Source organism: Actinia tenebrosa, unplaced genomic scaffold (genome assembly GCF_029948245.1).
Source record: "Actinia tenebrosa isolate PJP-AT-01 unplaced genomic scaffold, QUT_ActTen_1.0 PGA_scaffold17__23_contigs__length_9995812, whole genome shotgun sequence".
In the NCBI taxonomy this organism is placed as follows: Eukaryota; Metazoa; Cnidaria; class Anthozoa; order Actiniaria; family Actiniidae; genus Actinia; species Actinia tenebrosa.
Window position 1 is genome coordinate 9,061,001 of NW_028292577.1, and position 17,120 is coordinate 9,078,120.

General features: G+C 39.4%; 2 protein-coding genes across 4 annotated transcripts in view; one reads left to right on the top strand and one right to left on the bottom strand.

The window, feature by feature from the left end:
- Positions 1 to 8,255, top strand: LOC116298867 (uncharacterized). The gene is made up of 8 exons (XM_031707442.2): positions 1 to 637; positions 1,389 to 2,537; positions 3,056 to 3,355; positions 3,784 to 3,852; positions 3,920 to 4,116; positions 4,390 to 4,522; positions 7,380 to 7,823; positions 8,212 to 8,255. The coding sequence occupies exons 1-8, from the start codon at positions 1 to 3 to the stop codon at positions 8,253 to 8,255; spliced, it is 2,973 nt and encodes a 990-aa protein (XP_031563302.2).
- LOC116298886 (uncharacterized) overlaps positions 7,251 to 17,120 on the bottom strand; it is a 12,792-nt gene continuing 2,922 nt past the window's right edge. Inside the window, exons 2-8 of one of the 3 annotated variants that reach the window (XM_089031745.1) lie at positions 16,218 to 16,345; positions 13,399 to 13,493; positions 12,812 to 12,968; positions 12,569 to 12,632; positions 11,860 to 12,125; positions 11,232 to 11,439; positions 7,251 to 10,824 (exon numbers count right to left, since the gene is read on the bottom strand). In XM_089031745.1, coding sequence (XP_088887871.1) covers positions 10,469 to 10,824; positions 11,232 to 11,439; positions 11,860 to 12,125; positions 12,569 to 12,632; positions 12,812 to 12,968; positions 13,399 to 13,493; positions 16,218 to 16,345 — 1,274 coding nt within the window. In that variant the 3' untranslated portion in view covers positions 7,251 to 10,468. Of the gene's footprint in view, positions 10,825 to 11,231; positions 11,440 to 11,859; positions 12,126 to 12,568; positions 12,633 to 12,811; positions 12,969 to 13,398; positions 13,494 to 16,217; positions 16,961 to 17,120 lie in introns of those variants that run through there. The other 2 variants (XM_031707462.2, XM_031707465.2) reach the window with 2 other exon arrangements.

A 17,120-nucleotide genomic window follows, 5' to 3' on the forward strand; every position in this document is an offset into this window, starting at 1 on the left:
ATGCAAAAGGTTGCAATTCAGCTTTTGTTGGTGTTAGCGTCAGTCAATGGATTCCTGTGGGATAAAGAGATTGAAGTGATTAAGTCGGAATGGTCGCCTGTGGTAGTGGTTATACGTCATGTAGAATACATCGGGCGTCAAGACAATGGAACCTTGGATTGTAGTGTGCCTGGCTTCACTAACTATCGATGGACTGTTATCAATAAAGCAACGATGGAAGGCTTCACAGAATCGTACGTCTTAGGAACTGGTAGCAAAAGGATCCCCGAGTCACAGTCCCACCTAACTATCGGTGAAGGAGGATTTGATCTACTAAATGATGTCTTAGCAGTATCATGTGAAGCTCTCATTGGTCTCCATCCCCGGATGCAGATTATATGGGCTATCACCAGGCTTCACTCGCCTATGGGTTACCCAACCGATCCACGTGTTTGCGATTTCGGGTCAACGAGTCTTGAAACGAACTGCTTGTGGTATCAATGGACGTATAAGAAGGACTGTTATTATGACAAGGGAATGGAGTACACGGGCAGCGTGAATATGGCAAAACACAACAAGTGTAAATACTGGCACATGGGTACTGGTCCACATAAAAGATCTCCTGTTATAGCTCGCTTGATGGGGATCTTTGATAAAGGTAAAGAAAGTAAAGACGGATGAACGGGTGGGGGGAGAGCGAGATATTAAGATTGTAAATCGAGTCCAAACATTCGCAGCAAGTTGAAGATCTGTTATAACTCGCTTGATGGGAATCTTTGATAAAGGTAAAGAAAGTAATGGCTTATAGGAGACGGATGAACGGGTGGGGGTAGAGCAAGATGTTGAGATTGTAAATCGAGTCCAAACATTCGCAGCAAGTTGTTGAAGATCTGTTATAGCTCGCTTGATGGGAATCTTTGATAAAGGTAAGGAACGCAATGGCTTAGTAGAGGACACCAGGATGGACGGGTGAGGTATAATAGTGATATTACATGAGGATGCTGATAATGTTGATGACTAATGATTATGACGGATGATGAATACTAGCAGAAGCAGTTATGAAAATTGTTTGCAGCAAACGAGAGAATTTAGGTGTAGGGAGAAAGAGTAAGCATAGCATAAGATACACGTCATAGAATAAGCGTTGGATACGAATGACAAAATATAAAGTAAATCTAAAGCAAGCGCTACTAAGTGTACCAGCCAATCATAAGGCGGGATATATTTTCACAATACTAGTGTAAAATGTTTTATTTTCTACTAAACAGTTTGAATAATACTTTAATTAATACTTTTTCACATGTGTTGTTTGTAAAATAAGTTAGTAAAATATTTCATTTTGCCAATTTTTTTGTCACGCCAGACTATCAATAACTGCGTGCGTTAGTCACACTATCCTATTGTTCCAGGTGGTCACGACTATTGCCGCAACATCCCATGGAACCCAACATGTTACTTGAAGAAGGGAGAAGACCCATCGTGCAAGGAAAACGTACTAACACAGCCTTGGTGCTACTCGGACGACGATCCTAACGAGGGTGAGTTTAAGGTGCACTACTGTGACGTCCCGGAATGCTCCTCGTGTATGTATGGCAATGGTGACGGATCATTCAAACTTTATCCAGGAAGAAAATTCCCGGTTTACCTGGGAAGAAATATTGAGACTACGAAAATCACAAACAAAAATCGAGTCTTGTGTCGACAAGGCATTGGCTGGCAAGACAATGTTTGTAGGGTGAAACTGTCAATCAGAACTCAAGAGATGGGTGCCCCTCACGTGGTTACCAAGGCGACACCTCATTGCTATGTAGCCAAGCCTGGCACTGATGTAAACAAAATCAAGAAAGTCCCGGATCAAAATTTAGAACTCGTAGAGTGTAAATTTAAACAGTGTACTGTAAGGCAAGTGTGGTTTCTGTTTTTCAATACCTACGGAAATCCCTTTGTCGTGGAGTCCAACTTCGATGGCATTAAGATAGAACTAGTTCGAGGAAGGAAAGAAGAGCGTATCAAATTCGCTGCCTTCGGTATTCATCTGGTCAGCGGTTTGATCATAGAGAGCAACGACAATCGAGTTACTAGTTATCTGGATAATTTTTCATTGATTACCAGAAGGCCTCCGGAGAAACTGAGCGAACTGGTAGTGAAAAATGTTCGAAAGGAATATAGTGGACTTTACCAGCTAACGTACAAGTTTGCCGAAGCGGACCCTGCTGTTGATCAGGGAACGTACAAGGTCAACTTCGAAATCGATGTCAAAGAACCGACTTCATTTTCACTCAAGCCAAGCGTTTTAAAAGTCTGTGCGAATGGAAAAGGCAAGTTACGTGTTGAAGTAAGGGGTTATTTCCAGGTCCTCGAGGATACAATCAAATGGAAGTACGGCTTGTCAAGGATGAGTATTAACACAGAGATCTTGCCTCAGAATACTCGTTTTGAGCTCAGTGCTGATGCCAAAGGGCTGTCAATCAAAACGGTTACTGAGGACCTGTGGGTTAGTGTCGAAGGAAGGAGTTACTCAGGAAAACCAAAAGCAATAGCACACGTCACATTGAAAGGTAAGTCAAGGCCCTGAAAAACCGTCCTGGGCCAACATTTGACCCAACATTTGACCAACATTTGACCCAACATTTGACCCAACATTTGACCCAACATTTGACCCAACATTTGACACAACATTGGACACAACATTTGACCCAACATTGGACACAACATTTGACCCAACATTTGACCCAACATTTGACCCAACATTTGACCCAACATTTGACCCAACATTTGACCCAACATTTGACCCAACATTTGACACAACATTTGACACAACATTTGACACAACATTTGACACAACATTTGACCCAACATTTGACCCAACATTTGACACAACATTTGACCCAACATTTGACCCAACATTTGACCCAACATTTGACACAACATTTGACACAACATTTGACCCAACATTTAGCCAACATTTGTTGGGTCAAAATGCTGAGCCCGTTTGTCAGAGCTTCTATTGTCTCATATCGATTTGACTAAAAAAGAAAAATAAGATTTCCTATCTATAGCAACCTTTCCTCTTCAGATCAGCCATTCCTAAAGAGCGTTAGTCCCACAACACAGTACACTCTACCAGGTGATGACGTCAGCCTCATCATCGAAAACGACCAATTACAGAAGGTTACGTGGAGGTTCGACGCCATGGAGATATCCAGTTTACCAGACGACCCAAATATGGGATTTCGAAGGGTGCCGCGAGGAGATCACATTGTGACGTCATTAGTCATTAGTGACGTCAGAGAACATCAGTATGGTAGCTACTACGTAGAAACTGAGATGGATGGATGCAAGAGTACGGTCAAATTCGACGTCAAACATTTGAGTGGTGAGTTTTTAAAAATAAATGGACCCTACCCTTCTCAAAAATGTTTTTTTAATTATACTTTTTCTTGTGGCATTTGTTTCGTATTTAATGTTTGCCTTGTGTCGAGATGGTTTTGAGAAGGTTCCATTTGGATGTCGTTCCTTTAATTTGGTAATTCATATGATGAATATAAAATCAAGTAGGATTGCTGATATGTTTATAACAATTCAAACATCTTGGGGATGAAAACATTATTGCAACAGATGCTATAGAGGCTTTGCACCATCACGTGATGGCAGCCATGACAGGAGGCACTTAGCTAGGCGTAATGTTTATAAGCATTGCCATTGTGATGTTGATGTGCCAACCATTTTAACAATATGTTTGGTTTCTGCAAGGTAGTGTCGTCACGGGATACAATTTAAGATTTTTTCTTTTTTGATTTTTAGAGAAACCAGATACTGATCAGCAGATATTGATAAAGAACAAAGTCAAACCCGTGGATTTCAACAGAACTGGTATGATGTATACATCTTTGAGGAAATACTTAAAAAGGCAACTGTTCTAAAAAATTCTTCTCGTTAGGATTGTGGTGTACTGATGAACTGGACCCTTATGCCTTCTACTTTGATATTGACTTGAATGACGTCACGACTATTGGAGCGCTTCGTAACGAACCGCTGACCCATTCCAACGCAGTTGAAGTGCAGCACTACACGATCCAATACAGCATCGATAGAAGAACCTGGAATACATTGATACTAAAAGGCAATGAGTCTAAGGTAGGGAGATGAGTTTCTTGATTGCAGACTCGTTTACTCAGGGTTAGCCCTCTATCAGAGTCTAAATATTCACAAATACTAACGGTAAAGTAGAGAATCCACAGCTTCAACAATACATCCACAGACACTCACTGGAGAACAAGAATAGTTTACACAAAATCGAGGCTGAGACTGAGCAACAGGAGAACTCGAAACTGGAGTATTCCTCCTTCCTTACCAAAGGTTATGACACACGACCATGACTATTACTTTGATTATTTCATCCTCCATTAGATTCCCTATACATTGCTTGGAAACGAGATCTACTGGTTAAATAAGTCCATTACGACCCGTTATCTTCGCTTACTCCCAGAAACGACAGAAACAACAACATGTATGAGAGTTACGCTATTCGGCTGCGAGGGAGGTAGGTACTTTTAAATGATATTATTGACCTTGTTTTTTTATCAAGACTATGAAACAACCTCTGACCTGATCTAAGTCAAGGCAAGGCTAGCTCACCTACCGAACTTGAAACAACCTCTGGGCTGATCTAATTAAGAACAGGGACAGATCAAGAATTTTCTGCAAAAGTGGTTTCTACGATCAAAGAGCCTCTAAATGTAACAAATACCGTCCAAAATCTAATGACAGCAATACATTTATATTTACATTCTCGTGTTTATGTATAGGGAAAAGGGTTTCACTAATCACCTCGGTCCCTTCAAACACGTCAGTGGACGCAATCATTGGTATAAATCTAATAAGTTCCAATTATATAACACCGTTCGATCCCGAGAGACATATAAAGAAACATATAAATCATTTAATTTGTTTTACTAGTGAAAATGGGGTGTTACCTATTAATAGGAGTTCGAGGAACATCTAGTGAAAATCATGGATTTTAAACCATCTCAAAATGTTTAAAATGGAGCTTAATCCGTTGGTGTAAAAGTGATGAAAATCACCAGGCGTTCCTCGCTCATCCATATATAGGATTTTTTAGCCATTTTTTTTCTAAATTAAAAGTACGTAGAAAACTAGTCAAAATAATGCTATTTGAGCCACTTTTTATTCCCTAGGGATTAAAAAAGTACCAATAAAAACACACATAAATCATTTAAGTTGTTTTAGTAGTGAAAATGGGGTGTTACCCTTTGATAGGAGTTCGAGGAACGCCTGGTAAAAATCATGGATTTTACACCAGCTCAAAATGTTTAATTTTGAGCTTAATCCGTTGGTGTAAAAGGGATGAAAATCAGCAGGCGTTCCTCGCTCTCATTTGCTTGACGGGTTATGGTTTTTTTGTGTTTTTCCAATGTTTTGCAACTAAAACCCGTCATTTATAAGTTTCCCACGCTTTGGGGAGCTCCATGGGCTATTCCCTTGGGATCGGGGACATTTCCAGGCATTTTTCGAAAAAGGGTTAAGATTTTGTGAAAACATCTGGTATAAAAAGGACGAGGAACGCCTGGTCAATATCGTGATTTTTACACCAGCTCAAAATGTTTAATTTTGAGCTTAATCCGTTGGTGTAAAAGTGATGAAAATCAGCAGGCGTTCCTCGCTCTCATTTGCATGACGGGTTCTGGTTTTTTCGTGTTTTTCCAAAGTTTTGCAACTGAAAGCCGTCATTTATAATTTTCCCACGCTTTGGGGAGTTCCATGGGCTATTCCCTTGGGATCGGGGGCATTTCCAAGCATTTTTCGAAAAAGGGTTAAGATTTTGTCAAAACATCTGGTATAAAAAGGACGAGGAACGCCTGGTCAATATCGTGATTTTTACACCAGCTCAAAATGTTTAATTTTGAGATTAATCCGTTGGTGTAAAAGTGATGAAAATCAGCAGGCGTTCCTCGTTCTCATTTGCATGACGGGTTCTGGTTTTTTTCGTGTTTTTCCAAAGTTTTGCAAGTGAAAGCCGTCATTTATAAGTTTCCCACGCTTTGGGGAGTTCCATGGGCTATTCCCTTGGGATGGGGGGCATTTCCAAGCATTTTTCGAAAAAGGGTTAAGATTTTGACAAAAAATCTGGTATAAAAAGGACGAGGAACGCCTGGTCAATATCGTGATTTTTACACCAGCTCAAAATGTTTAATTTTGAGCTTAATCCGTTGGTGTAAAAGTGATGAAAATCAGCAGGCGTTCCTCGCTCTCATTTGCATGACGGCTCTGGTTTTTTCGTGTTTTTCCAAAGTTTTGCAAGTGAAAGCCGTCATTTATAAGTTTCCCACGCTTTGGGGAGTTCCATGGGCTGTTCCCTTGGGATCGGGGACATTTCCAGGCATTTTTCGAAAAAGGGTTAAGATTTTGTGAAAAACTCTGGTATAAAAAGGACGAGGAACGCCTGGTCAATATCGTGATTTTTACACCAGCTCAAAATGTTTAATTTTGAGCTTAATCCGTTGGTGTAAAAGTGATGAAAATCAGCAGGCGTTCCTCGCTCTCATTTGCATGACGGGTTCTGGTTTTTTCGTGTTTTTCCAAAGTTTTGCAAGTGAAAGCCGTCATTTATAAGTTTCCCACGCTTTGGGGAGTTCCATGGGCTACTCACTTGGGATCGGGGACATTTCCAGGCATTTTTCGAAAAAGGGTTAAGATTTTGTGAAAACATCTGGTATAAAAAGGACGAGGAACGCCTGGTCAATATCGTGATTTTTACACCAGCTCAAAATGTTTAATTTTGAGCTTAATCCGTTGGTGTAAAAGTGATGAAAATCAGCAGGCGTTCCTCGCTCTCATTTGCATGACGGGTTGTGGTTTTTTCGTTTTTTTCCAAAGTTTTGCAACTGAAACCCGTCATTTATAAGTTTTCCACGCTTTGGGAAGTTCCATGGGCTATTCCCTTGGGATTGGGGGCGTTTCCATTCATTTTTCGAAAAAGGGTTAAAATTTTGTCAAAAAATCTAGTATAAAAAGGACGAGGAACGCCTGGTCAATATCGTGATTTTTACACCAGCTCAAAATGTTTAAAATGGAGCTTAATCCGTTGGTGTAAAAGTCATGATTTTAACCAGGCGTTCGTCGCTCATCCATATATAAGATTTTTAGCTAATTTTTTTCAAAATTAAAAGTACGTGGAAAAATAGTCAAAAAATGCTATTTGGGGCACTCTATATTCCCTAGGGATTAAAAAAGTACTAATAAAACACATATAAATGATGTAATTTTTTTATTGAGAAAAGACGTATTTTTAAAACTCGTTTTAGTATTTAAAATGGGATGTACGGTATCGTAACAATGGTAAAAGTTTTCATGTTCTGATTTTTCTTTTTTCTTTTCAGATACGCTAGACTGTGATATAATCCCTCTGAGTTCATCCGGATTAGGAATTAAAAACCTTGGCATTTACCTTGGAATCGGAGGAGTTCTTCTTAGTTTGTCAATTGCAGTTTTTGTTTTAATAAGGAGATCTCGCCTTAGTGACGAAGAAAACAAGAAAAGGAAGACGAAGAAAAGAGGGCGGGAAGACAATTCAACTTGTAAGAAGCCAAGAAAAAGGGAGAAGCCTTCAGGAAAGAAAGATATTTGTAAAGGAAAAGGGAAATTAAATCACCCGGGTTTGAAAAACAAAGGAAAGAAAAAGAGACATATAGATAGTTTCGACGAGAATTGGAATAGCGAAGTTTCAGGAACGCGGGAAATGAAAAAGAGAATACCAAAGAGACATATAAAAGAAGATGGAAGAAAGCCCGGAAATAAAGTACAAGAAAGAGCTCGGCGAGCGGGTAAAGGAAAAGACAAAGCTGTGAAAGAGAACGAGAAGAAGAGAAAGGAACAGGAGGGAAAGAAAAACAATAGACACAAAAGAAACAAAGATACAAGTTCTAGATCTAGTTCTAGAGATAAAAACAGGAACAGAAAAACTGAAGAAAGGAAAGAAAAGTTTATACCATCACCTACTCGAGGAAGACACCGTTCTTATGGTTCCTATGAGTACAGCAGCACTTGTTCGTCCTCTCCATCGGAAGAATGCAAAGGAAGTAAACGAGGAAGATATACCACGAGCGACAGTGAATACAGTGGCGACTAATATTTACGTCTGTGTTTTAAAACCACTGTATTTAAAAAAATAAATACGATTCCTCTTCAAAGTTAATTTTGCATTTTAAATAGGATATGCTGTTGATGGGGACTCTTTTTACGGAATCAAAGTTTAAGAATGAATTGAATCATGCTCCTGGTATTTGATCATGATGGACGTTTCATATAGAGCTATTAAGTGTAACGTTATTTGAACGAAAAACGACTTCCTGGTCCAAATTATGATTACTTCTACAGACATTTTTCTGAGTTTTTTTTCATAGCAGGATTTTCTGTTCATATATCTAGTTGTTGAAGGTAGAGAATAAATCCTGAGTATAACTTGTGAAAAGATTGGACCCGGAAATACGTCACAACTTAAAAGCCCTATTCGTTCCACCAAATTAGAACGCAGGAAGGAGGCCAAGGGCCTAACTAAATTAGATCTTTAGGGATTGAAGCTATTATTTGTGGTGTTGCTTATTAGAAGTCAACTCGTGCAGACTTGGTCGCCGTGGGCAGGTTCACTCAACATGTGAAGCCCTGATCACTACTTGAAGCACATTTTACTATGAGTAGGTTTAATTGGCAAGCATGTGAAGTCTTGGCTGCCATGTGAGGCTTTGTCACCCCATGTTAGGCTTGCATTGATCAACATGTGAGGCTTGGGGTCAACATTTAAGGCTTGGTCCCTTGTTAAGGCTTGGCCACCATGTGAGGCTTGGTCCCTTGTAAAAGGCTTGGTCATCAAGTGAGGCTTGGTCCCTTGTTAAGGCTTAGCCACCATGTGAGGCTTGGTCCCTTGTAAAAGGCTTAGTCATCAAGTGAGGCTTGGTCCCTTGTAAAAGGCTTGTCCACCATGTGAGGCTTGGTCCCTTGTAAAAGGCTTGGCCATCATGTGAGGCTTGGTCCCTTGTTAAGGCTTGGCCACCATGTGAGGCTTGGTCCCTTGTTAAGGCTTGGCCACCATGTGAGGCTTGGTCCCTTGTAAAAGGCTTGGCCATGATGTGAGGCTTGGTCCCTTGTTAAGGCTTGGCCACCATGTGAGGCTTGGTTCTTTTTTAAGGCTTGGCCACCATGTGAGGCTTGGTCCCTTGTAAAAGGCTTGGCCATCATGTGAGGCTTGGTCCCTCGTAAAGACTTGGCCATCATGTGAGGCTTGGTCCCTCGTAAAGACTTGGCCATCATGTGAGGCTTGGTCCCTTGTAAACACTTTGCCACCATGGGAGGCTTGGTCCCTTGTAAAAGGCTTGGCCATCATGTGAGGCTTGGTCCCTCGTAAAGACTTGGCCATCATGTGAGGCTTGGTCCCTTGTTAAGGCTTGATCACCATGTGAGGCTTGGTCCCTTGTTAAGGCTTGATCACCGTGTGAGGCTTGGTCCCTTGTTAAGGCTTGGCCACCATGTGAGGCTTGGTCCCTTGTAAATGCTTGATCACCATGTGAGGCTTGGTCCCTTGTAAAAGGCTTGGCCATCATGTGAGGCTTGGTCCCTCGTAAAGACTTGGCCATCATGTGAGGCTTGATCCCATGTCGAGGCTTGATCACCATGTGAGGCTAGGTCCATTGTAAAGGCTTGGTCTCCATGTGAGGCTTGGTCTCCATGTGAGGCTTGGTCTCCATGTGAGGCTTGGTCCTTTGTTAAAGCTTGGTCTCCATTAACGGCTTTGTCCCTTGTAAAGGCTGTGCCATCAGGTGAGGCTTGATCCCATTTAAAGACTTGACCACCATGTGAGGCTTGGTCCCTTGTTAAGGCTTGATCACCGTGTGAGGCTTGGTCCCTTGTTAAGGCTTGGCCACCATGTGAGGCTTGGTCCCTTGTAAATGCTTGATCACCATGTGAGGCTTGGTCCCTTGTAAAAGGCTTGGTCATCATGTGAGGCTTGGTCCCTCGTAAAGACTTGGCCATCATGTGAGGCTTGATCCCATGTCGAGGCTTGATCACCATGTGAGGCTAGGTCCATTGTAAAGGCTTGGTCTCCATGTGAGGCTTGGTCTCCATGTGAGGCTTGGTCTCCATGTGAGGCTTGGTCCTTTGTTAAAGCTTGGTCTCCATTAACGGCTTTGTCCCTTGTAAAGGCTGTGCCATCAGGTGAGGCTTGATCCCATTTAAAGACTTGACCACCATGTTAGTCTTGGTCCCTTGTAAAGGCTTGATCCCATGTAAGGGCTTGATCACATGTGAAGGCTTGGTCCTTTGTGAAGGTTGTGTCACTATTTGTAGGCTTGTTCACTATATGCATGTGCAAGGCTTGAAGATTTTGCCATTATATGGAGGCTTTAGAAATTTGCAGGCAGCTTTGCCACGTACCTTTGAAAGCTACTGGATGTTCAAATTACTGCATAAGAATTTAAAATGCTGTGCCACTTAAATGTGCAGTTTGGCCTCCATTTCTGTATTCCTTGTGGGCGGTCCCCATTCTTTCCATTTTTTGTTTTCTTTGGAATTCTTTGTAGCGTTTTTCCCAATCCTTGTGAAAAACATAAAACTCAGACTCCAATTTCATGACCTCCATTTTCTGTCTAGTCATCAGCTTTTCCCATGGGGTGTTCCCATAGGATATTTTAGTAGGATGTGAACGCTCTAGTATGTTGATATGTCGAGGTGTAGTGGGATTCCTACCAGGATGGGTTCTTGTGGTTTGTCTTAAGCTTGATGGTGTAGCTGATGATGGTTGAGTTTTGCAGTTGCCATTTCTTAAGATACCTAAAAACATCAATACTCTTTATCAGCCATACAATCTTCAGATCTAGAACACACTTAGTTTCTTAAATATACAGTTCTACGAAGAACGTACCCAGGATGGACGTGATATATGAAAACAATTGTATTTAATTAGCAACAAACTTCTGGCGACTTATGAAAATACACAGCCATACCAGGAATTTAACTTACAATAGGTATTGCTTAAGTTTGGTTAGGAATTTCTAAATCTTGCATAACATATGCTGCGCAAGCAACTGCACGTAACATACATGCTAATTCTCCCATGTTTACAAAGTCTTTTAAAGTAAAGTTTAACATGAACTCATGCCACAGCTTCAAGGTCGCCTTTGCGTTGAGAGCGTGCCCTGTCAAGATGATATTATTGTGAGAGAGTAATTATGCCTTACCTTCGTTTGGACTCTTAGTTGCGTTGTATATATCTAAGCGAGGCTGAGGCTTTTCGTGTCGTTTAACATGTTTGCGCTTCCTGGAGCTGTGGTATTCCCAAACTAGACCAACGACGAATAGCACTACAAACAATGCTAAACCAGAGTAGACAGAGATACTGAAGATGCCACCACTGCCAAAGTAATCTTCCCCTGCGGTCAGATGAACCTGTACGGTGAAACAACTTATTAAGTATCGTGCTGTCTGCATATAGTACAATACTAACACGATAATGGCAACGGGACTACTCAGTCTCACGATATTGGAACAAATTTGTTTTACGACATTTGACCTTTTTTACGACTCTGACGACGCGACATTTGCATAAACTTGACACGATATTTTCAAAAGCCTGACGCGACATTTGTACGACTCTGACACGACTTTTACACGATAGTAGCACGGTCAATGACGCGATGTTGGGACGAACCTGGTACTGAAACTTTTCTGCGCGTACAAAAAGCAGGCTATAATACTCGACATTGACACGTATGCAAAGGAGCAACAAATGGCCGTGTTGAACAGGGTGTAAAATGACTAAACAAAATAATACACTACATGGAAATATTTTAGAAAATCTATTATTACCCTTTTACTTCCAACGGCAGCTCTCAGCAGTTCATATTTCCAGTTTTCCTTCACTTCCATGAAATCCCTTAGACAGCTTTCAAGTCTCGATGAATTCTTGGACAACAGGAAGCCAAAGCTGACGTAGTTTCGTAGAACACTTGCGACAACCACATGTTTACTCGTTAGATATGAAATGTGGTACTTCAACGCATGCGTGTCCAACAGGGATATTTGCACTTGACGGTTAATCAGTTGATCAAAAGCCATGTCTTGGTCAGGAAGAGCTGAAGGAAATAGCGATAATATAGTTAGAAGGTTTTTACGCATGCCCTAGCTAGGGCATTAAAAACTGCGATTCACACTTTTCACATACCGCCTATGAAATCAAGAAAAATAAAACGCCTAAAAACATCGGAAAAAGCAACCCTATAGCCAAAATTGCAGAGCATATTTTGGATTCCTGGAAACCTCACATTACACACTGATCTGTAACTAAACTAACACTGTAAGCGAAAGAAGCGACCTTTTCAAAATACTTAATTTAAACTGATACTGCATAGGATTTTGCAGCATTCCCCAATAATACAGCCCTAAAAAAATACATCTACATTAACAATAAAAGTTTTTTTATTACTTTATAAAGGCAAGTTTCAATCCCTATTGCTCTATCTCCAGAATCGAGCTGCATTGGTAATGTCCACCTGTGAGTCATATTGTGTCTTATTACCTTCAACTTCAGCATTTTTACGTATTGCAAGATTGTGTTCCACACTCTGGTTGACAACTGACACCTAAAGATTGGTAGGTAAAGGAATTATAAATAAGAAGTAACTAAATATATAATAGCAATAAAAAGGTTTCTGATAAGGGTTGGCTCTTGTTCCAAGAATTTGTTCTATTCTTTAAACTCTTCCAAGTTTCGAAAGTGCTATTACTGAGAAAAGTCCACAGAAAGACAGTGAAAACTTACCTTCATTCCCCTGATAGAAGAGTACTGCTCATAACTGCCTGATGTTAGTGCTGTAGTGATGATGCTGATGAATATAGTGATAATAATGACACCCACAAGCATCCAAACACTGCCTACGATCTTCCCCATGATGGTCTTAGGAGCCTTGTCACCGTAACTAGTAAAAACATCAAAGAAAAGATAGTGGAAAGGTAGAAAATGAGGAAGATAAGCAAGAAACATAAGTTCCTTTCTCAAAAGGCAGCCACCTTGGCTGCAAAAATAGATTTTTGACGAGATAGCTGGCCCCGCATCCAAGCACTTAAGATAAGAGCTTTTTGATCCATAAATTATTAATACCGCAGACTGATATATTCAAGGGGATACGAATATGGTGGTCAAGCCACATAAACAGTGAAAATGTCAACGTCATCTTATGAGAATGCGCGATAAACTAGATAAAGACACTAATAGATCACGTGGCCAATCAAACATCGTGGAAACTAACGAATAAAATGTCCAAGTTCGTGTTTACGAGCATGCGCAACTATTACTAGTACATCACGTGGGCAATCCAATATGGCGGAAACGTTTCTGTTTCTACTCACCCAACCGTTGTCATGGTGCAGAAAGCCCACCAGAAACCTTCAAAGATACCCGAACTAAACGATTCAGAAAACTGAAGTGAATTATCCTTCCTCTCCTAAAAAAAAAAAAAAAAAAAAAAAAAAAAAAAAAGAAAGAAAGAAAAAATGATAATAGGAACAGCATAAGTACCAATTTTACGCTTTTTTCACTTCTGTATCATCACTCTATAATCCTATATTAGCAACTATTGTATTATTTTCAAAAAATTTCTTTCTTGTCCAAATTGAAGATTAATTTGGATCGTTTCCATTCGCATTCTTTCGAGGGAAAACTATGACTTATGGAATCAGTCTAGCATAGTTTGGGATGATATATTTAATCTGCAATAGGACTACATGTCTGTCCAATTTGGAAATAATTGAATTCAAAAGATTCCTCTGACTGCCAAATTAGACTCCGCCTATCGGCCTCTTCCATGCAATTTTGTAAGTCACAAAGTGGACAGCATGTGGTCCTATTACCTATACAAATTTGAGTGTCTTCGTATCTTATGCAGAATAGGTGACAACTTAGCTACTCCAAATAGAAGCAATCAAAAAAAAAAAAAAAAAAACCAAATAATATCTATAAAAGGTCTTAGTACCGCCTCATATTACGTCAAAGATAATTTTAAAGTAGTTAAAGTTTCTTTTTCCTGAATCAGTTTTATAATATTTAACTTAGAACTAATTTGACAAAACATGAAATAAAGAGTATAATTAAAGTTTGTTTCAGCCCTTGGCCTCATAAGGCGTTTTATATTATCTTTTGAATTGATAACAACTTTCCCTTACAGTAAACAAACTACTGTTTTGATGCTAATGGTTTAATGAAAAAAGAAGGAGTTTTAATGAGAAATTTTTTCAGCTGAGATTTTTTACGACTGGTACTAAAACGTGGTTTTTAGTAATGGTTTGGCTTTGGGAGGTTGTAATAATGTTTGTGTGTGTGTGTGTGTGTATCTTATAGTGCTTTTCTTTCTAATTATTTATTATTATTATTTTTATTTAAAATATTATCGTTAATTTAATTCGGTATGTCGACTTCACAATTTTTTCGATTCACGAAAAACGTGTTTTTCCCCAAAACTAACTAAAGACGATAAAAAATCATAAGAGTTCGTTCTAAAATTTTTTGACTCCTAAATGGTCGTTGTACAAATTATGCCTACCTAATCACACTGCTTATGATTAGTAATGATTAAAATTAAATTATAGAGATGTATGAAAAAGGAGAACATAACATGTGTTGCCTGTGGCTACAAGTTAATTAGAATTTTTCCAATAAGTCTTTCAGCCAGTTAAACCAGCTAAAATGTCCTTTAGGGAACTCAATCTGTTTACTGTTTAAGGCAAATCCCCCCAAAATGACTTCCAATTTCAAATTATCTACAAGATTGTTTTGACTTAGTTTACTAAACGCCATGACAACGAAGCTCTTGTTTGAGTGTCGTCTCTATATGTTACTAGTATCAGTGTTTTTTTTAATTTTAAATTTAAATTTGATAAAAGTTTGACGAAAGAAAGGAAAACAACAATGTACGTGAGTGGGAAGGCCCTGTAAAGTGGACTGAAATTTATGGATGGGCACATACTTAAATGTCTATAACTCGCTCAGAGCAAGTAGGAGAGTTTGAATTTTATCTTTCGGTTCTCTCATATAGTCTTTCTTCCCTTGGTGAACATACGGTGAACTTACAAAAAATAATGAATATAGAAACTTTACCACTAGAAGAAAATTCTTCTCATATTTGCTAAAATATATTAATTCTTAAAAATTGTTTACCAAAACTAAGCGTTTGCTCGAGCAATACTAAGAGAAAAATTACATTAATTTAACTGACACTCAATGTGTCGAGCCACAAGAAAAGAATGAATGAACTGAGCTTTCATAAGCAATATCATTATTTGATTTAAAGTGTGATCTTTGGTTCACATTGAAAGTCATTCATAACTTGATGTTAATATTAATTCTAGGTTTGTAATCTCTCTTTTGTTTGCTCGTCTGTGCTTTACAGACACATTAAACTGGGGAGGTTCTTCTAATTAATAATTTGATTGGTTGGGTTGCCGTGGCAACTGTTTAAACTTAATGCCATTAAGGAGGCGATAGACCTCGGATTAGTATGGCGCCGATAGAAAATGGTATTAAGAAGATGGCTGAGTGACTTGATAGAAATGAAAAATAATTGATCTGAGACAACAGATAATAATAGACTTGTGGTCAGCTCTTGGTGGAGAGATGAGATAAAAGAGGTTTTTAAAAATTAAAAAGAAGATGAGGAGATGGATAAGGAATGAATGGATGAGTAAGTGAATAATGAGGTAGAACAATATGAAAAGAATGATGGATGGATGGATGGATGGATGGATGGATGGATGGATGGATGGATAAATGGAGGGATGCATGGATGCATGGATGCATGGATGATGCATGGATGCATGGATGGATGCGTGGATGCATGGATGGATGGATGGATGGATGGATGGATGCATGCATGGATGGATGCATGGATGGATGCGTGGATGGATGGATGAATGGATGAATAGATGTGTGGGTTGGTGAATGAGATGACTTGATAGTCTATAAATAAACGAATCAATTCAAGAGTAGGAAGAATATACAAATGAATGGATTTCTTGTGAATAGACCTTCTATAGATGACTGAATGAAAGAAAGTGTAGCTGAATGAAGAATGCAATTAATAATTCACTGCAGTAAGTTCCCAGACAAAAAGACCCAATTACAACAATGAAACAAAAATGTCCCAATCCTGAAAAAAAGCTGTAAAACAACTCACCAAAAACCACATCAGTACGCCAGCAAGAACAGCAGAAACGATGATAAAGACAAGGACAGGCCAGGCTTGAAGGACTGATAACAACAACTTTGCGCCAGAAGCATTAGCGGCCATTAAAATAGCAACACCTGTCGAAGGCACGATACCAATGAATGGAAAACCACGAATATTTCTTGTAGCTAACACACCATTAACAGGAACCACTATATCAAAATCCTCTCTATCCAAAAGATCCGTTAGTACAGCCGGACCGTCTTTTTCTTTGACAAGTTTAACCCTCACGGTTGCCTGGCAACAGACCTTTAAGCTTTCTTGTAAAACAATCGGAAAAATCCCCTTTAGGTCTGTAAGGTCTTTGAAAGACCCCGAATCGTAGATATATGGATGTTGCTGCCAAAAATGAATTTTAAGAGTTTCGTTTTGCTGGCATTTTTCGTCGAGCGAAGCTGTAAATGGGAAGCCAATTTTCCATTGAAGAAACAACACCATGGTTATAAACCTATTCATGACTTCTGTTAGTTTTTCAACAAAACCCACAAGCAAAGGCTTTCCATCGTCTTAGTAACACCTTGCGAGTTCCCCACACATTTCAAAATATCCTATATAATTGAAGTCCGTCGATGTTATCCAATTCTTAGACGGTTATCATGAAAGGCAGATCATCTCGAGCTTTAAGCCACAAAAACTATCGTATGAAAATCCATGAATTAATTAGATCAGTTGACAAGCGTCCTGTGAAGACGCAGCAGCGGTGTGGACAAAACTGAAAAGCTATGAATATGCAAAAACTTTCATTGATGTTAATCTTAATTTATTTATATTTTTAAGATATGACGGCGAGCTTACGACTGACTTTAACTTATATGTTTAAAGACGAAAAAAGAGAAGCAAAAAACAAGAACA

What these genes read in the sequence shown, in the direction of transcription:
- LOC116298867 (XM_031707442.2), top strand. Translation starts at nt 1, where the DNA reads ATGCAAAAGGTTGCAATTCAGCTTTTGTTGGTGTTAGCGTCAGTCAAT. An exon ending in CGTGGATTTCAACAGAACTG is followed by an intron (nt 3,853 to 3,919) that starts GTATGATGTATA and finishes TCTTCTCGTTAG; the next exon opens with GATTGTGGTGTACTGATGAA. An exon ending in AGAAAGAGCTCGGCGAGCGG is followed by an intron (nt 7,824 to 8,211) that starts GTAAAGGAAAAG and finishes CATTTTAAATAG; the next exon opens with GATATGCTGTTGATGGGGAC.